Genomic DNA, 27,567 nt, shown 5'->3' on the forward strand with positions numbered 1-27,567 from the left:
TCTTCGTGCTGAACAGGTGGCTCCAGGGGGAGGACCCCTGGGTGCAGATGTGTTTCAGTAGCTGCGGCATAGGATTTGGAGCTCTCCCAATCTGGCTGCATGCCGTCTCCGGAACAGCAACTTTATAGAAGGTGGCCAAATATAAGAAAATTGGTGTATAGCAAGTATTGATTTGGGAGGATCTCTGGGTGGTGCAAACGGTATGCACTTGACTACTCTTCATAAGGTTGGTGGTTCAAATCTACCCAGTGGCGCCACGGAAAAAAGGCATGGCTACCCGCTTCCATAAGATAACAGCCATTGAAAACCCTATGGACCTCGCAGTTCTGCCCTGAAACACATGGGGTCGCCGTGAGTTGGAATTGACTCTGTGACAACGGGTTTGGTTTTTTTGTTTTGGATGGATTTGGTTCTGGAATGAGTAACTGCTGCTGTCAGTTATTTGAGATGTTGATAGTTGGGTTAGATTGAAAGGAGCTCCCTGGTCCTTTGTGTAGGCACAACCATTGGGAGGTCACCACTTATATAGGGACATACTTTCCAAAATGAAAATTGAGACGTGTGGCCTGAGAGATATTCATACTCTTGTGAGTTGTGAGAAGCTGTACTGAAGCTTTAGTGTCTTGCTCTTAACTGCACTTAGGATGCCTTTTTCTCTGGCAATGCTATAACATAAACTCCAGGAGAACAGGGACTTTTGTCTCTTTTGCCACTGATGTGTCCCCTGTGCCCAGAATGGCGCCTGGCACAGTAGGTGTGCGGGAGATGCACAAGGACTGATGGAATGAGAAAGGCAGCCCGCACTCACCGTCCGCTTCCACCTCCCACAACTGTGCTGCCATGTCCTATTCTGGTGTCTACATCCCCTTCTTGGTCCCTGTCTTAGTTATCTAATGCTGCTGTTTAACTGAAATACCACAAGCGGATGGCTTTAACGAAGAGAAATTTATTCTCTCACAATCTAGGAGGCTAGAAGTCCAAATTCAGGGTGCCAGCTCCAAGGGAAGGCTTTCTCTGTCTGTCAGCTCTGGGGAAAGTGTCCTCGTTGTCAATCTTCCCTTGGACTAGGAGCTTCTCAGCGCAGGGACCCCGGGTCCAAAGGATGCACATTCGTGACTCTTCTTGATTGGTGGTAACGAGGTCCCTGTGTCTCTCTGCTCACTTCACTCTCTTATATCACAGAAGAGATTTACTCAAGATACAACCTAATCTTGTAGATTAAGTCCTGCCTCATTAACATAACTGCCTCTAATCCTGCCTCATTAACATCATAGAGGTAGGGTTTATCGCACATAGGAAAATCACCTGTGGTGACAAAACGGTGGACAGCCACACAATACTGGGAATCACAGCCTAGCCAAGCTGACACATATATTTGGGAGATACAATTCAATCCATAAAGGCCCCTATGGGTTTATTATGCCTTCTCAGGCCCCTCTTTTGTCATTTTACTGCAGTTCAAGGAGAGTCTCCTTTCTGAACCTTCTTCATAGTCCTATGATGAAGGTCATCTTTCTCATGCGTCTTTTCCCCCTTGTAGGACCGTGGAATTTAAAGTTGCAACCCCAGCTTTCCTGCTAAATGCTGTCTTGGAGAGTTTGGTTCTCTCCTTTTCTCTCCCCTGAGGTGCCTTCTGGGTGGACAAAGGAGGTTCCTCCATCTGCTTGGGCAGGACTGTCGGCAGGTAGACACTCATGCCCCTTGTCCCTCTGTCACTGTCTTCCCTGCGGTCTCTTCTCTCCCTTCTCCAGGCTCTTGTCCCCCTCATGGGCTCAGCCCTCCATGCTGCGTGTGCCTGGAAGGCTCCATCGCCCCGTGCTGGAGCTGCTGTGGGACACACATGGGCTCTCCAGAGCCCAGGGAGCTAAACTCCCACCTTCTGCAGCCTAGAGCCTCATGGACGCCCATTGCTCGAGACCTTCAGTGGGGAGCTGGGCAAAAACTCCTTTGCTTTTTGCTGTCTGCTCAACTTACTGTGTCTTTCTCCCTCCTTCCCTTAGCCCCCTCCATGAGGTTTTTGACTTAAGGCTGTGGGGGACACGGCCCATGTCTGACAAATCGTCTGCCCTCTGTTCTTCTCAGCTCCCTGCTTAGAAGGGAGGAAGGGAAGGGAAGGGTTGTATACTTCCCCTTGTTGTCTGGAAGGGTCTTTGCCACACCCCTCCCCTTCCCACTCCAGCCTGGTGGTTTAGCCTGGAAGGAGGACGGGGTTCCAGAGGAGAAACGCACACGCCATTATAAGACCATGAACTAGAAGGCCATGTCTCAGATGTCACACACATCACCCCTTTCTGACATCCCCCAGGATGTTGGCTCTGGCGTCTCTGTCTCTTCCTCCTGGAAGCCTTTGCTGGTCCCTACTCCACCTCGGTCTTACTCTTCTCTGCTTTCACAGCGGGCTGTGCCCCTGGGTCGGGCCCCTGAGCCATGTGTGGTTAAATGACTCTTTGCTTTAGTCTCCCCCCTCCCCCATTGCTGCACTGAGCTGCTCTGAGATGGGGAAGGGGCCTTGTTTTATTTGTGACCGAGCAGGGCTAGGATGGCAGTTCTAGGGGTAAGAGGGAAAGCTACAGGGACCAAGAGAGTAATAGGTTCAACAACTTTAATTGTAATTATCAATGCAGCAGCAATGATAACAGTGATAACCTGTATTAAGTATTTTGAGTTCTAGGCACAGGGCTAAGTGCTTTGTCTGTCTTATTTTTCCAACCCTTTGAGATGGTACAGTACGATATTATTCCTGTTATACAGATGGGATAACTGAGGCTCAGAGAAGCTAAAATAACTTGCCAAGGTTATAGAGTGAATAGGTTTGGGAGCCAGAATTCAAAGTCAGTCCAACCCAAAATACTAGATGTCTTGTAGATAATTGTAAAGAGGGTGAGGGACCAAAATGGATAACTGAAGAAAAAAAAAAAGCTCTCCAAGGGACTGGAAAAGGAAAACGGCAAGGTGGGGGTGCTGAGCTGACCAAAGGAGGGGGGAAAGGGGTGGGGGCTGAGCTGACTAAAGAGGGGGAACAAGGACGGGCCAGGAAGAGACGGAAGGTGAAATGACCGAAGGAGGGGAGACAAGGATGGGCAGGGAGGTGGCAGGGGTTGAGCTGACTGAAGCCAGAGCAAGGACAGGCCAGGAAGAGGTGGGGCTGAGCAGATGGAAGGATGGAGGGACAGGGATGTACAGGACCGAAGGGGGTGAACAAGGATGGGAGGAGGGGCTGGGCCTGAGCTGACTGAAGGGGGTGAACAAGGATGGGCGTGGAAGAGGAAGCCTTGCTCAGGCTGCTCAGTCAGGCAACATGGCGCACTCACTGGACGTTCCAGCTTCACTGGGGCAGTTGTACCGTCTGTTCTGTCGCTGGATGTGCTGTCTTCCCTGTCTCCCATTCTGCTGTTCTGTTCATCATACATGTTACCTTCCCTTTTCTAGGGCGCCTTTTAGGTGATGGCCATGTGGACATCTCTTCGCACCCCCCTCCCCCATGCCCTGCCCTCATGAAATGGATGCCCCTGTTGGGCACGTCTGGAATGTGGTGTGGCTGCCCCCGCATCTCTCTCTGTTGTGCATGCTCCTGCCTTCACGAACGCTCTGGCTCTTCCTTTACAGGGCACAGGGCACCCCGTGGCCACGGTCAGCAGCAGCGAGTTGGAGAAAGCCTACCTGGTGTACTGCACAGCCAGCTCCGACAGCCAGGTGGCCACTCTGAAGTTCAAGGCTGGGAAGCATGAATATGAGTTAGATTTCAAAGGTACTGTTTGACCCTCTTCTTGCACCCCAGGAGTCCCTGATTGCCACAAATGGTTAAGCACTTGACTGCTAGCACTTAGCTGCTAGCTGAAAGGTTGGAGGTTGGAGTTTCACTCAGAGGACCCTCGGAAGAAAGGCCTGGTGATCTACTTCCAAAAAATTAGCCATTGGAAACCCTGTGGAACACAGTTCTACTCTGACCCACTGGAGTTGTCCTGAGTTGGAGATTCCTGGATGGCAGCTGATACTGGTATTGTCTTAAAAGGCAAATGAAGGCCAAGAGCTCCTAGTACCCTGTCTGAGGAAGAGTAGGGAACGAATCTAACATATTTAGCCAATCTGCATATGTTGGATAACTTTTAATTTCACCAGTGAAAGCCGTTTGAGATTACTCACCATGTTAGTCAACAGGCCGGTGAGAACCCATCTGAGTCTGCTAATTAGCAAAGCATTGATGGGGGAAAGGGAACAGCAGGGAGGTGAAATCGGTTAGGTTGTGGTATCCAGGCCTGGATGACGGGCTTCTGAGTAGAACATAGTGGACCTCCAGGAGGAGCATTCTTGATGAACACCTCGGCCACTGCATAACCTAAGGACCCCCACATGCTTACACTCAAGTATGGGGTAGATCACAGACCTCATAACAGCGTTTAATACTAAAATGTTTTTTAAATGGAAAAAAAAAAAAAAACTTGTTGTAATTTAAGGGCAGAAAGTAAAACTTGACAGGATTTTTCTGTGATTTTTCACCTTGAGGGATGCTTGTCACCAATCTCAATCCTCAGAATAAAAATGAGAATCTTGGGCAGGGGGCATTGTTTATTCAGAGGTGGAGGGGGTTCAGAGAAGGTGAGAAGCTCTGCTGTAGAGTCAAATTATAGTTTGAGTCAAACTACAAAAAAATCCTAAGATTAAAATTATATTCACTTTAAATCCCACTAACTCAAGATGTGGTAATTGGGCCCCAGGCTGGGCTAAATTTTATAACCAAGCTGGGAAAAATTGCTTAGTAAAACCATAGTTTAAACAAGATCAGAAGGAACAATTTATAAGCACTCGTGTATGGTGGATATGTCAATTACTATTCATTAAATCATCTACTCATTAAATCCAGTCTCCCAAGGGTGCCTGTTCTCTTTGTGAATATTTGAAATGTGTAAAACTGCCTTATTTTTAACAGACTGATTCTGGGCTTTACACAATTTACATGAACTTTCCAGCCCATTTAATTTGTGTTTATAAAATATTTTGTCTAAGAGTAGGTGTACGTGTATGTATATGTATATTTAATGGGCTCTCTTTTTCCCAGCCTTTGTTCAGAAAAACCTGCGCAGTAGTACAATCAGAAAGATTTGCCGGAGACCCAAATACGTGTCCCCACAGGACGTGAAGATGAAGCAAACCTGGTAGGTTGCTTCCGGGGAATTTGCTCCTTATTGTATGTTCAGCCAGGGTGTATTCGGTTGCAAGTAACAGGAAACTGACCTCAGGTTGGCTAAACCATTAAAGGGCTTTATTGGCTTTTAACTCAATGCTTGAGGGACATTGGTGGTTCAGCGGTAGAATTCTCACCTTTCACGTGGGAGACCTGGGTTTGATTCCCAGCCAACGCACCTCTCATACAGCTCCCACCCATCCGTCAGTGGAGGCTCCCTATGTTGCTGTGATTCTGAACACATTTCACTGGGGCTTCCAGACTTAAGATGGACAAGGAAGAAAGGCCTGTTGACCTGCTTCTGAAAATCAGCCAGTGAAAACCCTCTGAATCACAATGGTTCTATCCACAACTGATCATGGGGCTGCTACAGGACTGGACAGCGTTTTTACCCATTGTACATGGGTTTGCCAGGAGTTACGGCTGACTCAGTGGCACCTAACAACAACTCAATGCTTGGTGCTGTGTCTCAGTGTTTTCTCTGCTCAGCCCTTCTCTGTGTGTATATGGGGTTTCCTGCACTCAATCCCAAAGTGCTGTCCTTCCTTAATTATTTTTAACTGTGCCATTTTCCTAAGAAAGTTATTAGTGGGAATTTTTTGAGGCTCAGGATGAAGGTCCATGTCTCACCCCAGCGTAAACAGAAGGTGTTCTGAAACAGAATAGGAATGAATTAGGGTTATAGTTTCACCGTCTTTGTTCCTAAACCCTTTGGACCAGATGTCTTCTAAAGCTTGGTTTTTATTTGTTGGCTTATTTTTATTTTTGGAAAGATAACGTGTTTCTTGTATTATGTTATACTCTGTAAGTAAACATCAATATTTCTGTCGTAAAAATATGCATAGTGACATCAAGAAGGATAAATAGCACAAATAGCCTCTTACCAGTTAGGGTCAAATACCTGCAGCCACATGAGTTTCCATGTCAATGTTATGTTTTAAACAAATAAGTTCTGTATCAGTTACATCTCTTTGAGGCTGTTTTTGTTTTAAGTTTTCAGATTGCTGTGAATTTCAGAACTGTAGGTAAGGGTTTATAGAGCTGTGTGCTGCTTTAATCATACATACTTGAGGGTCTGTGGAGCTGTGTGCTGCTTTGATCATACATACGTGAGGGTCTGTGGAGCAGTGTGCACTGTTTTAATCGTACGTAGGTGAGGGTCTGTGGAGCTGTGTGCACTGTTTCAATCATACGTAGGTGAGAGTCTGTGGAGCTGTGTGCACTGTTTCAATCATACGTAGGTGAGAGTCTGTGGAGCTGTGTGCACTGTTTTAATCGTACGTAGGTGAGGGTCTGTGAAGCTGTGTGCACTGTTTTAATCATACGTAGGTGAGGGTCTGTGAAGCTGTGTGCACTGTTTTAATCGTACGTAGGTGAGGGTCTGTGAAGCTGTGTGCACTGTTCTAATCATATGTAGGTGAGGGTCTGTGGAGCTGTGTGCACTGTTTAATCGTACGTAGGTGAGGGTCTGTGGAGCTGTGTGCACTGTTTTGATCATACGTAGGTGAGGGTCTTTGGAGCTGTGTGCACTGTTCTAATCGTACGTAGGTGAGGGTCTGTAGAGCTGTGTGCACTGTTTTAATCGTACGTGGGTGAGGGTCTGTGGAGCTGTGTGCACTGTTCTAATCGTACGTAGGTGAGGGTCTGTAGAGCTGTGTGCACTGTTTTAATCGTACGTGGGTGAGGATCTGTGGAGCTGTGTGCACTGTTCTAATCGTACGTAGGTGAGGGTTTGTAGAGCTGTGTGCACTGTTTTAATCGTACATAGGTGAGGGTTTGTAGAGTCTGCGCTGTTTTATGCAGTAAGGTTTATGGAGCTGTGTGCACTGTTTTAATCATAGGCTGTGTCCCTTTGAGGAAAGCTTGGGTTCATGTGAGAATTGGGTCTCTCCTGCCTAATTGCTTTTAGGTTTTGACCATGGAGGCAAGGATGAACGTGCTTTTGTATGGTGAGTATCGTGTTTGGTGCTCTTCTTCGCCTTCTGCCGGCGTTTCACTGGTATGCTGAGACTCGAGACTGGTGATGTTGGCTAGCAGAGACCCCCTGCCATAATTTTACTTCAATCTAAGAACGATATGTCTGAGTGGTTTTGTTGACATTTTGCAGCAATGTCCAGTTTCAAGGCCCAAAGAACATCCCAGACTATTGGGACCCTTCTGCCCTGCCAGACCTGGGATTTAAGGTAAGGAATGGAGTCCCCGGGTGGTGCACACAGTTAACACACTTGGCTGCTAACTAAAAGGTTGGAAGTTTGAGCTCATCCAGAAGCACCTAGGAAGAAAGGCCTGGTAATCTATTTCTGAAAAATCAGCCATTGAAAACCCTAAAGGGAGGTGTTCTGCTCTGACCCAGATGGGTTTTCCATGAGTCGGGGTTGACTCAGCAGTAACTGGTTGGTTGGTTGGTTAGTGCTGGGAAGGAGAGTTCTGGGTAGAAACAGGTGAGTGTCAGCGCATTGCAGCTGCTTTCTCTACATAAAGAAGCTGGAAGGCTGCGGCTTGTGGCAGAGGGAGGGGTGTGTGGGTTGGTTTGTTTTCAGGTCTTGGGGTGTTAAACAGCTGGTCATGGCCCTGTAGGGAGAGGCTACATTGAGGAGGGAGGAAGGCAGGCTGTGACATTTGCTAAAAAGGGCAGAAATGAGGACATAAGAGCTGGGCTCACCACACAGATACCAGCTGACTCAGAAAGAAAGGGCAGGGAACCACGGGAGGATCCCAGTGTGATGGGACATTTGGGCACAACCGTTAGAAGGAAGTAGGTAGTCGGTGTTGGAAGACCTGTGTACTGACTGCAGGTGACTCAGATGCCTGATGGCACCTGTGTACCAATCATGGGGCACTCAGCTGATGCCCAATGGCTAGCCTCCGGCCCAGTGTGTGCAGCAGGCTTTTACAAGGTGGCCCTCCTTGTCCTTGGGGAATTGATCTCTCAGAGTTTGTACAAAGTGCACAGGGTGCCAGCAATGCCAGGCTGCTGTGCCAGGGGTTTCAGAGAGAAGGTTAGGACAGGGCAGCTTGTCTAGGGCAGCTGGGGGTCTACCCCTCAACAATCTAGTTGAGTGTCTGGCAGAGGCGGGGAGGACAGGAGGAGGTGGGAACCATGTGGGGAGGTGGGGGCCAGGCAGTGGGGCCTCTGCTGGCTGCCGTTCACACGCAGCTTGGGCAGCCTGGGAAGGGGCTGTGAAAGTTCTGCACCATGAGGATCCCACACGTTGGGTGTTTGCTCCTTCAGAGGATAGCTCTCAGCCCTTCCTCGGAGGAGTACCAGAAGGTCCACGAGCTCTTCAGCCGCACGCTGCCCTCCTACCTGATCCAGAAGATCGAGCGTGTGCAGAACCTGGCCCTCTGGGAAATCTACCAGTGGTGTGTGGGGTTGGTGCTCCCTGGGCTGGTGGCTAGTCACTACCCTGGGCCTCAGAGCAGTGGGAGAAAGGGCTGCTGTATGTGGGAGCCCTGCCACTGCGCGCCCCCTGCGCTTCCTCCCTCCCAGTCTGTGTTGTGCAGACCCACTGTGTGCAGGAGCTCTGCCACCGCCCCCTTGCTCCCTCCCTCCCAGTCTGTGTTGTGCAGACCCACTGTGTGCAGAAGTCCTGCCACCGCCCCCCACTCCCTCCCTCCCTCCCAGTCTGTGTTGTGCAGACCCACTGTGTGCAGAAGCCCTGCCACCACCACCCCCACTCCCTCCCTCCCAGTCTGTGTTGTGTAGATCCACTGTGTGCAGAAGCCCTTCCACCACCACCCCTGCTCCCTCCCTCCCAGTCAGTGTTGTGCAGACCCACTGTGTGCAGGAGTCCTGCTGCCCCCTGCTCCCTCCCTGCCTGTGTTGTGCTGACCCACTGTGTGCAGGAGTCCTGCCGCCGCCCCCCGCTCCCTCCCTGCCTGTGTTGTGCTGACCCACTGTACATGTGGGGGATGAGGCTCACCAGGGCTTGAGCACCTTTCTGGTTCATAGTTCACTGGTGACAAAGCCAGGCCTCCCTAGAGACCAGTGGGTGGGTCAGCACGGCCTGCTGGACCTTCAGCCCCAGGAAACCATGGCTGTTGTCTCTCCCACTGAAAGTGGGTCTCATGTATGTCTGAAGACTGGTGGACAGTCCATTGTCTGTGTGGGGAGGACATCACAGCGGCCACCCTGCAGGCGGGGGCCTGGCTTGTCCCCACAGTGGGGTCAGGCAGTGGTGAAGGGGGAGACTGCTTCCACTGCTTAGCCAGCGGCAAGACTGTCCAGGGTCGGGGGCTGGGGAGGACCCAAGCCTGTTCTTCATGGACTGGTCTGCTTTTGGGGTTCCCAGAGCCCTGGGACCCTGACTGTGGAGGCAGTTTTCCCTCCTGTTTCCTGCCAGTTCCGTCTCTGCCCAGGAGGCATGAGGCCAGCCAGCTCCCTGACCTGCACCCATGTTCCCCACACCCCCATGTTCCCCACACCCCCAACATTCCCGTGCTCTCCCACCCTGATTTTCGCCAGACCCCCCACACCCCCAACACACCTTGTGCTCTCCCACCCCCATGTTCCGCACACCCCCCTGCTCCCCCACCCACACGTTCCCTGCACCCCCCACGCCCCCGTGCTCCCCACACACACTTGCTGTGGCAGCCGTGTCTTTTGGGGCCGTGGTGGAGGGAGACGCCCCTCTCCCTCCAACACCCGCTTCTCTGGGGCTGCAGGCAGAAGGGTCAGATGCAGAAGAGGCGCGGGGGCGAGGTGGTGGATGAGAGGCGGCTCTTCCACGGCACCAGTTCCTGTTTCGTCGACGCCATCTGCCAGCAGAACTTCGACTGGCGCATCTGCGGGCTCCACGGCACCTCCTACGGCAAGGGTGAGGGCTGGCGGGGGATCACGGGACCACCAACCCCAGCCAGGCCTGCACGCGGGGGTGGTGTGGCCGGAGTTGCCGCCAACTTAGAGAAGGTCCCCTGGCTGTGGCTCCCTGGCTGAACCGGCCCTGTGCACGCATTCAGAACCTGACAGCCTCAGACCCTGGTTCTTGCTGTAAGGCGAGTTAGTGGGGAATTTCCTGCCCAGGGGTGATTTTAAAACTTTTATTTTGGAGATAATTTCAGCCTCGCACAAGAGTCGCAAGAATAATAAGAACCCCCTCTGCATAGATTTTACCGAGGTCCCCCAGTTTTAACATGTTGCTACGTTTGCTTTGTCATCCTTTTTCTAATGTTTTTTTCCTGAAACTTTCAATGTGAAAGGAAACGCTGGTAGTGCAGTGGTTAAGAGCTATAGCTGTCAACCAAAAGGCCGGCAGTTCAAATCCATCGGGTGCTCCTTGGAAACTCTATGGGACAGTTCTACTCTGCCCTATAGGGTCGCTGTGAGTCGGAATGGATTCAGTGGCAATAGGTTTGGTTTTTTTTTTTTTAAACCTCCTAGTGCTTCCTATATGTTACGTAATCACATTATGGCTACCAAATTTATGAAATGGAATAATGACGTACTTAATCTGCAGTCCACATTCCAACTTTGTTATCCACCAGGTAGGCCTCCCTCCCTCCTCCGCCCCCCGCCCCATGGTGGCTGTGGGTCAGGATGGCCGTGGGCCTCGTAGACCCACCTTCTAGGGCAGCATCCAGCTCACATTCCTGACTGGCAAGGTTCATAAGCAGGACTCCTTGCACTGGGCGCCGGGCTTAGTGACTCTGTATACGGTGTCTTGGTCACTTTCCACGGAGTCCCTGGCTAGTGCAGATGGTTAACACGCTTGACTGCTGACTGAAAGGTCTTAGAGGTTGGAGTCCACTCAGGTGCCTCGGAGGAAAGGCCTGGTGATCTGAAAAGCGAGCTGTTGAAAACTCTGCGGAGTGCAGTTCTACTCCGACACACGAGGGGTCGCCCTGAGTTAGAATCAACTCTGCCCTAACTGGTTTTCACTTCTTACCCACCCTGTGAGGCTGGCGGTGAGGGCCCCATGTTACAGCTGAGGAAACCAGTCTAGGCCCTGGCGGTGATGTGCCTGTAGGCCTGTGGTGACAGGTACAGTCCTGTCTCAGGGTTAGGGACCCTCCTGGTGCCCTGCCACGCTTGAGCAGTCCCTGACGTTGACCTGTATCCCCTGCAGGTTTTAAGAGTGACACATGAAATAGGCGACCAGGGAGGATTGGGAGGGAGGGAACCTCGGTCTTGGCCTGATCCCCAGTCTTCTTCCAGGTAGCTACTTCGCCCTGGACGCCGCGTACTCCCACCACTACAGCAAGGCCAGTGGGCAGTCCCACATGATGTTCTTGGCCCGAGTGCTGGTGGGTGAGTTCGTCCGCGGCTGCGCCACCTACGTGCGCCCACCAGCCAAGGAGGGCCAGAGCGACGTCTTCTACGACAGCTGCGTGAACAGAATGTCTGACCCGACCATCTTTGTGGTCTTTGAGAAGCACCAGGTCTACCCGGAGTACCTCATCCAGTACACGACCAGCGCCTCACCCGCAGCTGCCATCCCGCTTCCCAAGGCCTCCGATGGGGGTGGGCTACGCGCCAGCCTCCTGGGGTTGTTCCACCACTGAGGCAGCCTCCCCTGACGCGCAGGTGGTTGCGGATGTGCTGTGTGGTTTTTTTTTTAACAAAACAATTTTAATGAACTGTTTGTACGATGTTGTCTTCTCAATGATGGTAGTTTCCACTTTTACGTGTCCCCCATTTGGGCTCTGGAGCAGCCTCCCAGTAGGCCTGTGGTTGCCTTTTAACAATGTGTCTTAAAATTTTATGTTTTACTCTCATTGTTGGCTTGCTGCTCGTTGGTACCGGGCTCAGATTTCTAGAAAGGGTTTTATGGAGTAGCTTTACCTTTTAGGATTTTCTGTCTTTACTGTGATCCTGGGCCTCTGTGGCATCTGCTTTGATTTTTTTAGTCCGGCAGTTGCCACTGGACCCTGCGAACTTAGTGAGGCTGAGGGGACGCAGTCCGGCTGCCCACTGCTCAGGCTAACCTGGCTGCTTCGCTTGGGCTTCTGGCCTTGGAACTGGACTGTGTCTCATTGTCTGAACAAGTGGCTGCTGTGTGGTGTCCCCGAGTCTTGAGGGTGTCCTTTGTCCTGGTGGGCCAGCCATTACTTCCATGAAGTGTGTTCACCTGGCAGGTGACACGAATGAATGGTGGCCCTGAGGACCACCGCTTCGTTTGGGTATGCATCCTGCATCTCCCTGGCACACTGAACAGCCTGAGTGTGGGCTGTACGGCCCAGGGAGATTGGAGTCCCAGTGCTGTAAATGTCGCATAAAACTTGGAAATAAAGGGCTTACCTAAGTGGGCAGAGACTGCAGCTCGTTCTTCAGCGCCTGTTTATTGAGCACCTGCTGGGTACGGGTACTGCTGGGTGTGGGGGATCTAGCAGAGGCCATCCTTGCTGTGGGAAGGCTGTGTGGACTTAACCCCAAAGCTACCTACGAAGCTTAAGCTGCAGGCCCTCACTTGCCGGGGCTCCTTCCAAGGCCCTCAGAGGGGCCCCAGCCTTACAACATCATTGTGCGTTTGGTAATGTTTGCAAAAGCAGTATGCTTGTCTTCTTTTTCTGTCCCCCAATCGTGTAAGTCTCCAGCCATGCAAAGCCTTGAACCCTCCCAGAGCATGGCATGGAGCGGGAGTGGGGGGTGGAGGTTGTCTAGGGTGCATCCTCCACACCTGGCAGCCTATGGGGCTTCCTCGGGGGAGGCCAGAGAGGAGTGGCCCCACGAGGAGGGCTTGGAGGGGTGCATGGACCAAGCAGCAAAGGCTGCAATTCTCAGCAGTGAACACGCCAAAATGCCATGAAATTTCTAAGTAAAAAGTGGGTGTAGGCTCTGGGCATCACACGGTGGCTCAAAGGTCCCTCCTGTGATGTCACCTATATTACACCCCGCCCCTCCTCAGAGCTGCTCAGACGTGAGACAGAGGAGGGGCCCTTTGACCTCGGTCAGCTTCCTTGTTTTCCGGATGAGAAAACCCAGACACAGGACGGTGAAAAGGCCAGTGACCACCACCTGCTGGCGACAGAGCTGGGGTTCCGTCTGCTGCTGGTTTGCTGAATTTGAGCTTCTCAGCACCACAATCGTTACTTTAAGTAAAACTCAGCTCTGTGTTTTGATTCTCTGATCACAATGAAGAAAGACATACGCCCTTTAAGAGAAAAATGCGTTCAGCCTGGATCACCTTTCTGCATATGAAATCTTTGTGAAGCTGGTTTATCCAGCCTAGGAGAAGCAATGCATTATAAAGCTTCAGAATCATTTCTGAAATTGAACTTCAGATGAATATCATTCTCTAAGTCAGGACAAACTGAGTAGGCCACAGGCTGGTGTCCCTGTGTCCCTGCACTGCAGAGGCCTCTCATCCCTTTAAGGCCTCGTTCTCAGTCATTTTGTGTAAGTCATGTATTGCTTATTTGTCAGAAATCTCTTATTCAAGCAGTTGGAACAATGTCTCAAACATAGTTGACAAAGTCAATGCCAAATGCAACGAGCAAACATTTATTAAGCTGTCAAGTGCAACAAGCAAACATTTATTAAGCAGTTGGGGCAGGCGGCATGAACGCCCTGGATTCCTTTACTCTCCCACACCAGGCACCGTTGCCCTCACTGGGTGGTGGTTTCCATAAAGGTGAATTTTCACACGCAGTTTCCTTTCAGTCTGGGGGCACCCTCCAAGGCTGACTTGCAGGTCTGGAAGCACCATCCCCAGGAGCCACCCCTGAGGGAGGCCTTCCCAGTCAGCGGGGCACAATCTTGATGTAGACACCGTTTTTTGGAGCTAGGGCAGATTTGGATTCTAGCTGCAGTGGTACCTGAAACGGGAGATTAAAGTGAAAATTAGCCATGCATATGGGAAGACTTGGAACCAGGACTGGAGCTGGGCTTGTGGGCACTTTGAGCTGTGGGACAGCTGGGCTACAAGTGGGCCAAGACACCCCCCTAGTTGGACCTTGGTTCCCTGGGAGCTTCCAGAGCAGCCCTCTTGTGCCCAGGCAGGGGGACGGCAGCTGGCCCCTTCCCTGGGCTCGGGCCTGCCTTCCCAGCTGATGCAGCACGGCGGGTGACAGGGCCCTCACGGCAGCCCTGGTGAGAGGAGGTGGCGTCTCTGCAGATGACGGTGTGGAGGCTCAGAGAGGCCAGTACCTGACCAGGGTCACACCACAGCAGGGGAGCAAAGCCCCAGTCTGCCTTTCAGCTGCACTAACATCCCGGCCTCCCTTCTGCCTCTCCTCCCTGCAGCTGGACAGGTGCTGCTCTTTCTGAGGGGCTCGGGGAGCACAGAGCTGGGGGTCCCTGCCCCAGTGTGCCATGGTCCCTTCTTTCTGAGGGCTCTGGGAGTCGGGTGTTGTGGGTCCCTGGCCAGCATGCCATAGCTGAATTTTTATTTCTTTATTAATAAACTATTAGTACATTTTACTTAATACATTTAATTTAATTAAATTTTGAGTAGCCACATACTGTAACGAATGGGGTTAAACTGTTCCCCCTCCTCCTCCCATCCCAGCCAGGCTCTCTGAGCTCCTGAGAAGATGCTTCTATGTTGTCTGCGTAACAGCTCAAGGTCTTCTTACTGCTTCTCTGCTCAAGACTGCTTCACTACTAATTAACACACCCCCTCCATTCAGACATGAGCAATAAGCCACAAAGCTGGCCTGAGAGGAACTTCAGTGTCGTGCCTCCCAGCCGTCAGATTGCACCCCCACTGCACCCATACATGCTAATTAGCTCTTGAAATTGCCTGCCTAGTCCTAGAAACTTGATGAATTATGCATAAGTTCCCTATCCCGAACTCAACTGCCCTGAAAGCCCCAACTTCGGGGAGCTTGATTTGAGACTTGGTCTCCAAGCTCCTGGCTTGACTGGCTTGCGATAAAGTCTACTTTCTCAAAGGCCCGATGTCTCTCAATTGACTTGAGGGGTCACACTGGGCAGGACCCATTCCCACCAGGTTATAATATGGCTAGTGGTGGCTGCATTAGCACAGTGCAGACAATCTTGAAATACCAGAGGCATTACAAAAGAGGAGTGGTCGGAGGGGCTGGCAAGTCAGGGAAGGCTTCCTGGAGGAAGCGGCACAGAGGCCCTTTGGGAAGTGAGGAATGCTGAAGGCTTGGGTCATGTGATCAGACTGGTGGGCGGGGGGCATTTGAAGGGATGAGGTTCCATGTAGGGGAGCAGCCTAGGCAGGGGAAATCTCTTGGTGTGGACATGAGGTGGGTAGTACAAAGGGGGCATAGACTGCTCTGGAATTCAGGGTTCTCGCTGGACCCAGCAGCCTCTGGGGACTCGAGCTGGGTAATGTCACACATGTGCAGAGCTTTAGAACCCTGGTCATGCCACTGCACTGTACCTGAGACCAAGAGTGTATGAGGCAAGCCCCACAAGGAAGTCTTTGCGGGATGCCTGACCTACTGGTTTCTCTGATCCTCACCTGTCTCAGTTTCTCTCCACGCTGCCAGCTTGCCCCTCCCTTCTCTGCCTGAGCACCTGGCCTCTGTGGACCGCCATCTTCCTCAGTCTCACTCCTCCCAGGCCAGGCCAGCAACTGTCCCAGCTTCTCCATGCGTCAGAGGCCCTGCCCTCCATGAATCTAGAGCCACGGGGACTGTCTTGTGCTTGGGGTGTCTGTCCTCTCAGCCCTCCGTCCAGGCCTTACCGTGCAATAGGTCGCTGGGGGCAGGGCTGGCCGGACACCAGCAGTGGAGGGCAGTGGTGGGGCCGCACAACAGGCAGATTGGAGTGTGAGCCCAGTGTCTTCACTGTGCACCCACCCACTTATTTGTTCACTAACGTTGAATGAGGAGTGGGCACCGGCCAGAGCACACCTGGCTGGATGCTGGTGGCTCTATTATGACCACACTGGGCCATGCTGCAGGGGGCCCACCGCCCACGGGGGGACCTCAGACAGGCTCTGTCGTCTCTCCGAGTCCTGGTTCCGCACTGAAAATGGGGGTGACAGCCTGCTCCACAAGATGGCTGTGAGCTGGAAGGTGGGGTTCGCGCCTAGGCCTGCATGACTGCCCGTGTGCCTAGGGGGCAGTATGGGAACCTGGCCAGGAAAGTGGCCAGCCCTACTTCAGGGGGGGCCAGAAAGTCTGGTGACGGCATGGGCTCAGCCTTCACGAACTGGGCGTGGGCCCTGGGGGTATCGGAGGAGAGTGGGTGCTCGCACAGGTGGGGCTCCCCTGGAGCTCACAGCCTGCGCCCTAGCAAGTCCTGGTGACCGCCACGTGACCTCCACGTAGCCTCCACGTGGCCTGCACTCAGAGGCCACAGGTCGGGTGGGCAGGGTGTGTCTGGAGGGAGTTAGTGGAGGGTAGGCCACACCCCACACCCTCAGGCTCCTCGTGTGGGAGAGGGATTCTCCAGAGGGGAGGACCTGCGCCTGTGCAAAGAAGCCGAGTCCTAGCAGCGAGCACACCCTCTGGGTCTACGTGTGAACAACTGCATGGACTCCAGTCCTCACAGGGCACTGAGAGCTGGGGTGTCATTGTCACTCCTTTTACAGATGAAGAAACTGAGCCCAGTGCAGCTCCGGGTGGGCAGTGGGCACAGAGAACTGAGGTGAACCCCCTGGAGCGGGGTCCCCCAGGAGCCAGGCACGGCCCCCCTAGGAGCAGCCCTCACCTGGGTCTCAGCGCAGGCCTGGAACCGGAACTTGTGCAGCACTTGGAGCAGCGTCAGCTTGACCTCCAGCAGGCCGAGGCGCACCCCAAGGCAGCTCCGCGGGCCCGCTCCAAAGGGCAGGTAAGTGAAGGGCCGCCGCCGTCGCTGGGCCTCAGCCGTGAACCTGTGGGGCCGGGAACACTGGGTAGACCGGACACCTTCCATCCTGTGTCCTGAAACCTCTCCATCCTAGTTGCCGACCCTTCATTCGAGACAGTGCTCCAACCAGGTAGACACAGCCCCTGCTATGGCCTGGTATCTTATTTCCCCAGGGACCCATCACCAGGGGCTCCGGCGCTGGGGGGACTCACCCCCTCTTGCTGCCTGCCCTGCCTGCTCTGCGAAGCCTGTAGGTCCTCGGGGTGTAATGACTCACCTGAAGGCCCACAGCACCCTACTGCACCCCTCTGAGCTCAGCTTCGTGTTAATGATCCCACCACCCACAACTGCCCCAGAATCTGGACCCCAGGGTTTGACCTCTCTGCATCACCTGGCCCCTGCTCCAAGGCCTGCCCCCCAGAGATGACAATACCACCACCCCTTCCTAAGCAGAGCACCTCAGCCTTGTGAACAGCACTGCCCTGGTGGCCACTCCTGCCAGCTCCCCAGCAGCCTGGTCATTGCCTGTCCTGCTCATGGTGCCTGCTTTTCCAAACATTCACACCTGGACCCCTGGGCAGGTCTGTATCTGGATGGCGAGGCCCCCTCCCCCCACTGCTGGCTCCACTACTCAGTAACGGTATGTGCCCCTATGTGCCCCTGCAGCCACAAATGATGCGCTAGGCCTGGGGGTGTGGTGTGGGGATCTGGACCTGGAAAATGGTGGGACCTACTTCAGTGGGACCCAAATGTCTGGGTGACATCACAGTCTCATCATGGTCTTGAACAGTAAGCTCCGTGACAGCCACTCTGTAGTAGCTGCTCACTTCTTCCAACTCTGGAATTTTCTGGCCCAAGGAACCCTTCTCCCACAGGTCTGTCAGTTTGTCGTACTGTGGGGGCTTGTGTGTTGCTGTGATGCTGGAAGCTATGCCACCAGTAGTATTCAAATACCAGCAGGGTTACCCATGGTGGGTAGAAGATTTTTACCAGCTTCTGCAGTCTGAAATTGATCAAACGTGCAGTCCGGATGCACTGATAATTACTGGTGATTGGAACGCAAAAGTTGGAAACAAAGAAGGATTGGTAGTTGGAGAATATGGTCTTGGTGATAGAAACGATGCTGGAGATCCCATGATTGGGTTTTGCAAGACCAACGACTTCTTCATTGCAAATACTTTTTTTCACCAACATAAACAGCGACTGTGCATGTGGACCTCATCAGATGGAATACACAAGAATCACATTGACTACATTTGTGGATAAAGATGATGGAAAAGTTCAATGTCATCAGAACAAGGCCAGGGGCCAGTTGCAGGTTAGACCACCAATTACTCATATGCAAGTTCAAGCTGAAACTGAAGAAAATTAGAATAAGTCCACAAGAGCCAAAGTATGGCCTTGAGTATATCCTACCTGAATTTAGAGACCAACTCAAAAATAGATTTGACACATTGAACACTAATGACGGATGAGTTGTGGAATGACACCAAGGACATCATATATAGAGAAAGGAAGGGGTCATTAAAAAGACAGGAGAGAAAGAAAAGACCTAAATGGATGTCGGAGGAGACTCTGAAACTTGCTCTTAAATGTTGAGTAGCTAAAGCAAAAGGAAAAAATGATAAAGTAAAAGGACAGAACAGAAGATTTCAAAGGGCTGCTCGAGAAGACAAAGTGAAGTGTTGTAATGACATGTGTGAAGACTCTGAGATAGAAAACCAAAAGGGAAGAACATGTTCAACATTTCTCAAGCTTAAAGAACAGAAGAAAAAATTTAAGCCTCAAGTTGCAGTATTGAAGAATTCTATGAGGAAAACATTAAATGATGCAGGAAGCATCAAAAGAAGATGGAAGGAACACACAGAATCACTTTACCAAAAAGAATTGGTCAATGTTCATTTCAGGAGGTAACATATGATCAGGAACCGATGGTACTGAAGGAAGAAGCCCAAGCTTCACTGAAGGCATTGGAGAAAAACAAGGCTCCGGGAACTGACGAAATACCAATTGAAATGTTTCAACAAATGGATGCAGCACTAGAAGTGCCCACTCGTCTATGCTAAGAAATTTGAAAGACAGCTTCCCGGCCAAACGACTGGGAGAGATCTGTATTTATGCCTGTTCCTAAGAAAGGTGATTCAATCAAATTTGGAAATTAACAAACAATATCATCAAAATCACCTGCAAGCAAAATTTTGCTGAAGATCATTCAAAAGTGGCTGCGGCAGTATATCGACAGGAAACTGCCAGAAATTCAAGCCGAATTTAGAAGAGGACATGGAACCAGGGATATCATTGCTGATGTCAGGTGGATCCTGGCTGAAAGCAGAGAATACCAGAAGGATGTTTACCTGTGTTTTACTGACTATGTTAAGGCATTCGACTGTGTGGATCATAACAAATTATGGATAACATTGTGGAGAATGGGAATTCTGGAACATTTAATCTTGCTCATGAGGAATCTGTGCATGGATCAAGAGGCAGTTGTTTGAACAGAACAAGGGGATACTGCATGGCTTAAAGCCAGGAAAGGTGTGTGTCAGGGCTGATTCCTTTCACCATACCTATTCAATCTGTATGCTGAGCAAATAATCTGAGGAGCTGTACAATATGAAGAAGAACGGGGCATCAGGATTGGAGGAAGACTCATTAACAACCTTAATGTGTCATGCAGATGACAGGATCTTGCTTGCTGAAAGTGAAGAGGACTTGAAGCACTTACTGATGAAGATCAAAGACCACAGCCTTCAGTATGGATTACACCTCAACATAAAGAAAACAAAAATCCTCACAACTGGACCAATGAGCAACATCATGATAAACAGAGAAAAGATTGAAGTACTCAAGATTTCATTTTACTTGGATCCACAATCATCACCCATGGAAGCAGCAGTCAAGAAATCAAAAGACACATTGGGTTGGGCAAATTGTCCGCAAAAGACCTCTTTAAAGTGTTGAAAAGCAAAGATGTCACCTTGAGGACTAAGGTGTACCTGACCCAAACCATGGTGTTTTCAATCGCCTCATATGCATGTGAAAGCTGGACAATGAATAAGACCAAAGAACTGATGCCTTTGAATTGCAGTACTAGCAATGAATATTGAATATACCATGGACTGCCAAAAGAATGAACAAATCTGTCCTGGAATAAGTACGACTAGAATGCTCCTTAGAAACAAGGATGGCGAGACTGCATTTTACATACTTCGGACACGTCAGGAGGGATCAGTCCCTGGAGAAGGACATCATGCTTGGTAAAGTACAGGGTCAGCGGAAAAGAGGAAGACCCTCAAGGAGATGGATTGACACAGTGGCTGCCACAATAGTCTCAAGAATAACAATGGTTGTGGGGATGGTGCAGGACTGGGCAGTGTTTCGTTCTGTGGTATACAGGGCTGCTACGAGTCGGAACTGACTCGACAGCACCTAACAACAACAACAAGCCAAAATAACGAACAAATCTGTCTTGAAAGAAGTACAACCAGAATGCTCCTTAGAAGCAAGGATGGCGAGACTGCGTCTTACATACTTTGGACATGTTATCAGGAGGGATCAGACCTGGAGAAGGACATCATGCTTGGTAAAGTACAGGGAGAGCGAAAAAGAAGACCCTCAAGGAGATGGACTGACACAGTGGCTGCAGCAACAGGCTCAAGCATAACAACAATTGTAAGGGTGGTGCAGGACCAGGCAGTGTTTCGTTCTGTTGTGCACAGGGCCACTATGAGTTGGAACTGACTCGATGGCACCTAACAACAACAACAAGGAGCCCTTGAACGACCTTTTCCAGTGTAACGTAAATGTACTTTTTGTTTCAAAAAGGGGTGCCTCTAGGCGGCCACTATTTCTTGGGCTTTCCTGAACTTCCAGTGGCTGCCGAGCAGTGGGGTCATTGCATAGGTCCCTCGGCCACAGATTCCCAGGACCAGGTGTAGAGTTGGGCAGCATTCTGCAGGAAGCTGGAGCCGCTGCAGGTGGACACCTAGGTTCGGCCTGGAGGGGCAGCCTCGGTGGTATCTGATAAGGAGAGGTGTGGGTGCCTGCTCAGACAGCTTCCACTGGGATCCTAGGTATAAAACTCAGACAGTGGACCAAATCACCAAATTCATGTTCGGCCACCCAAGGTGGTGAGGGTATGGACAAGGAGGGAGAGGTCCAGGTCTACCATCTTAGCAGAGCTGAACCTCCCTAATTCAGATTCAGGGGTGGATAAGTTTAGTTGATACTATTGTTCTAGAAAGGATGCCTGGTGGTACAATGGTTAAGTGCTGGGCTGCTAGTAAGGTCGCTGATTCAAACCCACCAGCAGCTACGAGGGAGAAAAGACCTGGTCATCTGCATGCATAAAGATTGCAGCCGGGGAAACCTTATGGGGCAGTTTACTCTGTCCTGTAGGGTCACTGTGAGTCAGGATTGACTCAACAGCAGTGAGTTTTCTACTAAGGTGTGTGTCCAAGAGGAACCCGTGCTCCTGATTTCAAGCAAGACACATGTGATGGTGCCTCCTGGCCATGAAGGTGCCTCAGTCCCAGCCTGTTACACTGTTCCCACCAGCCTTGGGCCCCCGAGTCATTTGAGGGGGGCACTCACCTCTCAGGGTCGAAGGCCTCGGGCTGTGGCCAGTGCTCGGGGTCATGGTGCAGGGCGCCCACGGCCATCTCCACCACAGCACCTGCAGGGATGTGCTGCCCCAGGAGCTTGCAGTCCTTCGCCGACTCCCGCGTGAACCTGCCGGGAGACGCCGGCGTGGAGGATGGCGGGCTGGGGCCAACCTTTACTTTGGACCCTTCTGTATTGTGTACCTGGGCAGCGCTCAACTACTACTGCACAGGTGGGTGGTTTGAACCCACCCAGAGGTGCCTTGGAAGAAAGGCCTGGTGATTTCTTTACAAAAGATCACAGCCTTGAAAACCCTGTGGGGCACTTCTGCTCTATAACACATGGGTTGCCATGAGTTGGAATCAATCCCACTGGTACTGGTATTGTTTAGGGGTTTTCTTTTCTTTTTTTTTTTTTTAATGTTTTTTGCAATATAAATGTTATTTTAAAGATTAGAAATAATCTATGCTGGCTTTTCCTTCTAGTTGTGGGGCTGGGGTTTTTCCATAAATCTCGAAGAGAGATACGGTTATGACACTGATCACTGCTGAATGCTACTCCAGCTCCTAAGAGAAATGTAGAGCCACCTGACTCCTCGGAGCATCCGTCTGCTAGAGCCTTCGATCACATGCCAGTCAGGAAGCAGGAAGAGGGCTGTGGGACCCCACTCGGATGTGGTGACCATGTGCCTGGAGCCGGAGCCAACGCCATGCCACAGCAGGCGGGGGGGCTGGGTGCCCTGCCCTTTTATCTGCACCCAATGGTGTGGACCTGGATGGACCCTGGGAGTCAGAGGTGCCCAGAGGCCTGGGCCTGCTGCCTTCAAGACGCTGGGCCTCCAGCCTGGAGAGCCCATCCAGAGGGCCTAGTCAGCTGAACTGTATGATATAGACCAGATTAACCGGGATGACACTCAAAACAAGAGCAGCTACCGCTTCCTTCATGGATAAGGTGTCAGTCCAGCAAGGTCGTGGCAGTGCTTGGGAAAAGCCGGCACACTTTTCACATAGAATAGAATAAAGATGTAAAATTAAAAACAATATGAAAGGAAATAAAAATAATATAAAACAATAAAACAAATTAAACTAAAAGAAAAATAATTTAAAATTTTTAGAATTTAAAATTAAATTAAGTTAAACTAATAAAACTGAAATAAAATATTAAAATAAATAATATAAAATATATAATTTAAAAACAAATGAAATTAAATATAAAATAAAAATTAAATGTAAATTAAATAATACTAAATTACTTAAGAAAATAATATTAAAATTAAAGATAATAAAATAGAATAACAAAACAAATAAAATTAAAGAAAATAATTTTAAATAATACTTAAGTAAAAACAAAGTTAAATAAAATAAATTAAAAATCAGGTTAAATAATAAAACAAAATAAAAATTAAAATAATTCAAGGAAATAAAATAATAAATAAGAAAATAATTTTAAATAAAATAAGTTGAAGTAATAATTGAAATAAAATACATTAATAAAACATAGAATTAAGAAGATAATTTTAAATAAAAAATTAAATGTAACATTAAACAAAATTAACCAAATTAAATAAAAATAAAATAATTAAATTAAAAACAAAATAAGTGAAATAAAATTAATAAAAATAAAATAATTGGAATAAATTTAAAATTACATTAAATTAATTAAACAAAATTAAGTAAAAATAAAGTTAAATAATAATATAAAGTAAATTAATTAAATTAAAATGAAATTAGTATAATTAAATAAGGTGAATAAAATTACATAATAAAGTAAATAGGTAAAATAAAGTTTATATTAAAATGTAAAATTAATAAAAATAAATATGAAAATAAAAATAAAATAATTAGAATAAATTTAAAATTAAATTAACTAATGAAAATAAATAAAACATTATAAAATAAATAAATGCCCACCATCCCTACACTCACCCCGAGTCCCGTGCCCGGGCCCCAGGAATGACCCTCCTGTCTGGGTGGGAATGATGACTCTGCCTCACTCACTCCGTTGTTCGATAAGAGCTGACATGAATAAAGACACCCACTGATGGAGGAAGGTGAGGCTCGGGAGAGCATGGCCCAGACCAGAGGGGCCTTGAAGGTGGCCTTGGACCCTAAGATGACACCTCCTGCTGTCCACTTCGGCCCCGCCTGCTGCTCAGTGCCTCCAGCAGTCACTGCCTTGGCACGAACTGGGGAGTCGGTGTGGGGTCTACAGAGCAAACATGGTGTCTTTATTACCTGATCGGCTTTAAAGAGCAGGATTTTATTGTCTCGAAGTTCTGGAGGCTGGGAGTCTCTGCCCACTCAGGGAGAAGCCCCTTCTCTGTCTCTTCAGCTTCTGGCAGCCCTGGGCGTTCCTTGGCTTGTGGCAGATCCTCACATGGCGTCTTCCCTTGAGTGCACTTTTCTCCGTGTTTGTTGTTAGATGCCACAGAGTCAGTCTTTAAGGGGACAGATTGCCAGGTCTTTCTCCCTTGGAGCCCCTGAGTGGGTTCAAACTGCCAACCCTTCTGTTAGCAGCCAAGCCTTTAACCACTTTACCAGCACTGGGCTCCCAGTTACAAGGCACCACCTAGAAAGGATTATGTTTAGACCAGCCCTGTTGTTGTTGTTGTTGGTAGGTGCCGTCCAGTCAGTTCTGACTCATAGCGACCCTATGTACAACAGAAGGAAACACTGCCGGTCCTGGGCCATCCTCATAATCGTGGTTATGCTTGAGCCCATTGTTGCAGCCACTGTTAGTCCGTCTTGTTGAGGGTCTTTCTCTTTTTTGGGGACCCTCTACTTTACCAAGCATGATGTCCTTCTCCAGGGGCTGATCCCTCCTGACAACATGTCCAAAGTATGTGAGACGCAGTCTCACCATCCTTCATTCTGGTTGTACTTCCTCCAAGACAGATTTGTTCGTTCTTTTGGCAACCTATGATACGTTCAATATTCTTCGTCAACACCACAATTCAGAGGTGTCAGCTCTTCTTCAGTCTTCCTCATTCATTGTCCAGCTTTCACATACATATGAAGCAATCGAAAGTACCATGGCTGGGGTCAGCTGCCCCTTAGTCCTTAAAGTGACATCTTTGCTTTTCAGCACTTTAAAGAGGTCTTTGGCAGCAGATTTGCCCAATGCAACGCATCTTTTGATTTCTTGACTGCTGCTTCCGTGGGTGTTGATTGTGGATCCAAGTAAAATGAAATCCTTGACAACTTCAGTCTTTTTTTGTTTATCATGATGTTGCTCATTGGTCCAGTTGTGAGGATCTTTGTTTTCTCTGTGTTGAGGTGTAATCCACACTGAAGGCTGTGGTCTTTGATCTTCATCAGTAAGTGCTTCACAGCAACACGCAAGCCCCCAGAGTATGACAAACTGATAGACACATGGGGGAAGGAGACCCACCCTACTCATATGTACTCAATGACAACCCAAAAGAACATTCTATTTCCCAACAGGGTCACATTCACAGGTACTTAACAGGGGTTAGGACTTCAACATATCCTTTTGGGGACACAACTCAACCTAAAATACACGCTGACCCCACTTAACACATGCATCAACTTAGCCAATGTCACACAGCACATGAAGGACAGGCTGGTCCTGTGTCACCATAGCACCAGCATTACTGTGGCTTTATGGGGGGATTTTACCAAGTTCATACAGCTTCTCTGGTCTCTGTCCTGCCCTCATGGTCACAGGCATCCTTATCCCATGAAGCAGTGCTTTCGCGATTCCAACTATGAGTCAGAATTGACTCGATGGCAATGGGTTTGGTTTGATTTTGGTTTGCTGTTCACAGGAGCCCTGGCTGCACAGTGGTTAAGCACTTGGTTGGTAACCAAAAGGTCTGTGGTTCGAATCCAGCACCTGCACCCGGGGAGAAAGACGTGGCAGTCCGCTTCCGTAAAGATGACAGCCTTGGAAACCCTACAGGGTCACTATGGGTTGAAAACTACTCAAGAGCAAAGGGTTTGGTTTGGTTTTTTGCTGTTCATAGGGGCCAGCAGGAGATCAGCCGCAGCACTTTTGCCTTGGAGAGATGGGCCACTTTGTCAGCTCGTGTGTCATACGGACACGGTCTCCTGTGAGAAATTCTCGCCTGAGTTTAGAGCCAGGACATAGGGGAGTCTCTTGATCTGTTGATACAGTTTCCTCCCACTAGAGGATAGCTGGTTTCCCTCTGCACGCAGGAAATTTAGCAACAGTGCATCCGTCTGACCAGCTTTCGGCCTTCTTGGGGGCCCAGTAAAGGCACCTTGCCTTTCACAGCCATTATTCTGTCTTATCACTGAATGTCTTATTTTGAACTTCATTTCAACTTATCTGGCAGCTGCCCACAGTCCCCCGGAAGGAAGCTAGAGATAAATCATGAAAAATAAAAAAAAGATTATAGTTTGCTTGAGGCTCCCACGGAAATCTGGGAAGCCCCGTGGAGTCGGGTCTTAACATGGCGTCAGGACAGCGAGGAGGAGAACGCTGGCCATCCCTTGTCCCCACAGTGCCAGAGGACCATGGGGCTTGACTCACACCCTGGTCTGTTTCTGTCTTTGCTTCTGGCCCCGACCGTTTTGGACGATATACATACAATCACACTCTTGGTAATGTTTTTGGTTTGAAATAAAATTTTGAGATGTCTTCAAATCACTCATATTTTCTCTTTAAAAATGGCAAAACGTATCTGCGTGTGGTTTACGTGGTGTATTAGTTCATAGATGTGCTGAGCAGAGTATAGGATACGTGGTGATCCCTGTCTCCCATGGCTGCTGTCACAAAGTGCCATATGGTGGGGGGCTTAGGAGAACACAGGTGTTTTCGCTCACAATTCTGGAGTGTGAGATCAGGGTGTCGGCCGTGTGGATTTCTTCTGAGGTGCCGAGGCAGAATCTGTCCCAGGCCTCTCTCCCAGCTTCTGGCGGTGGCTGGCGACCCTTGGCGTTCCTTGGCTTGTGGCAGAATCCCGCCAGTCTCTGCTTCTGTCTTCACGTGACTGTCTCCATTCTGTGCCTGTGACCCTGTCTCTTTTCCTCTTTGATAAGAACAGCACTTATCATTGGATCAGGACCCACCCTGCTCTGGTATGACTTCATATTAGCCTGACTGATAATACCTGCAAAGACCGTATTCCCAAAGAAGGCCATATTCACAGGTCCCAAGGGTTAGGACTTATCTTTTTGGGGAACACAGTTCAGTCCATAATGTCAGTTAAATGCTTTGTGTTACTTCTGTTTCTAAAGCCTGAAACCTGGCCACTGTTTTACTCTCTAAGGGTCTGGGGAAGTGGGTTAAGGCCCCTGCTCCATGGGGTGCCTAGTGGAGGAAGCAGAAGTCCTGACTCCTGCTCTCTGGCACTTACAGGTTGATGTGACTGTCCACTGGTGAGGTGTTAGAGATGCTGGAACGTTCCCCAGAATAGAACCTGAGCAGGTGTGGGGGGGTGGGGGGACACCCACTTCCTGGAATGGTGACTTGTGATTGGAGCCCCGGAGACAAGCAGGTATGGATTGTTGGAGAATAGGGAGGGGGCATCCCACGCCTTGGACACTCCCTATGGGAATGTCAGCTCCGCAGGACGGGATTCTTCTCTCTTTTGTACACAGCTGATTTCTCAGTGGCTAGCACGTAGTAGATGTTCAATAAATAGCAGCTGAATTAATGAATGAATGGGGGGGATGGCAAAGTCATCAGGCTGGGAGGCTGAAGAGGTGACCTGGGGAGAGAGGCCATGTCCAGAAAAGCCCAGCGATGCTTTGAGAACATGGGCCAGACATGCATGGTAGGTCACTATAGCCATGGCATGGTGCCCTGTGCTCTGGGGGTATACAAAGAAGCCCGAAACACAGACCCTGCCCTGCTGAGACTGAGCCCAGCGTGTGTAATGTCTGTGCCAATGGTACCAGACGGAGGACTAGAGAGGCTGCAGGGATCCTGGGGTGCATGAGAAGGGCATGGGGCATACCTGAAAGCCGGTGGGTACAACCTCAAGGTCTCTGCAATCACCATGTCCAGATAGGGCAGGCCTTCCTGGAGGCTGCAGTACTGGAGGGCGGGCTAATGGAGAGGATGGGACAAAGGAAGAACGTTGTGTTAG

At 49.8% G+C, this 27,567-nt stretch overlaps 2 protein-coding genes across 3 annotated transcripts in view; one reads left to right on the forward strand and one right to left on the reverse strand.

The window, feature by feature from the left end:
• The window catches only part of PARP12 (poly(ADP-ribose) polymerase family member 12), a 42,042-nt gene extending 29,608 nt beyond the window's left edge, over positions 1-12,434 (forward strand). Inside the window, exons 7-12 of the mRNA XM_049893414.1 lie at positions 3,607-3,748; positions 5,057-5,153; positions 7,290-7,365; positions 8,415-8,545; positions 9,848-9,999; positions 11,337-12,434. Of these exons, the coding sequence (XP_049749371.1) occupies positions 3,607-3,748; positions 5,057-5,153; positions 7,290-7,365; positions 8,415-8,545; positions 9,848-9,999; positions 11,337-11,683 (945 nt within the window). The 3' untranslated portion in view covers positions 11,684-12,434. The remainder of the gene's footprint in view (positions 1-3,606; positions 3,749-5,056; positions 5,154-7,289; positions 7,366-8,414; positions 8,546-9,847; positions 10,000-11,336) is intronic.
• Positions 12,435-13,606: 1,172 nt separating this feature from the next.
• The window catches only part of TBXAS1 (thromboxane A synthase 1), a 174,952-nt gene continuing 160,991 nt past the window's right edge, over positions 13,607-27,567 (reverse strand). Inside the window, exons 10-13 of one of the 2 annotated variants that reach the window (XM_049893416.1) lie at positions 27,436-27,527; positions 21,483-21,620; positions 16,752-16,914; positions 13,607-13,936 (exon numbers count right to left, since the gene is read on the reverse strand). In XM_049893416.1, the coding sequence (XP_049749373.1) occupies positions 13,862-13,936; positions 16,752-16,914; positions 21,483-21,620; positions 27,436-27,527 (468 nt within the window). In that variant the 3' untranslated portion in view covers positions 13,607-13,861. Of the gene's footprint in view, positions 13,937-16,751; positions 16,915-21,482; positions 21,621-21,887; positions 22,490-27,435; positions 27,528-27,567 lie in introns of those variants that run through there. The other variant, XM_049893418.1, reaches the window with a different exon arrangement.

This window comes from Elephas maximus, chromosome 8, assembly GCF_024166365.1.
Source record: "Elephas maximus indicus isolate mEleMax1 chromosome 8, mEleMax1 primary haplotype, whole genome shotgun sequence".
NCBI classification, from domain to species: domain Eukaryota; kingdom Metazoa; phylum Chordata; class Mammalia; order Proboscidea; family Elephantidae; genus Elephas; species Elephas maximus.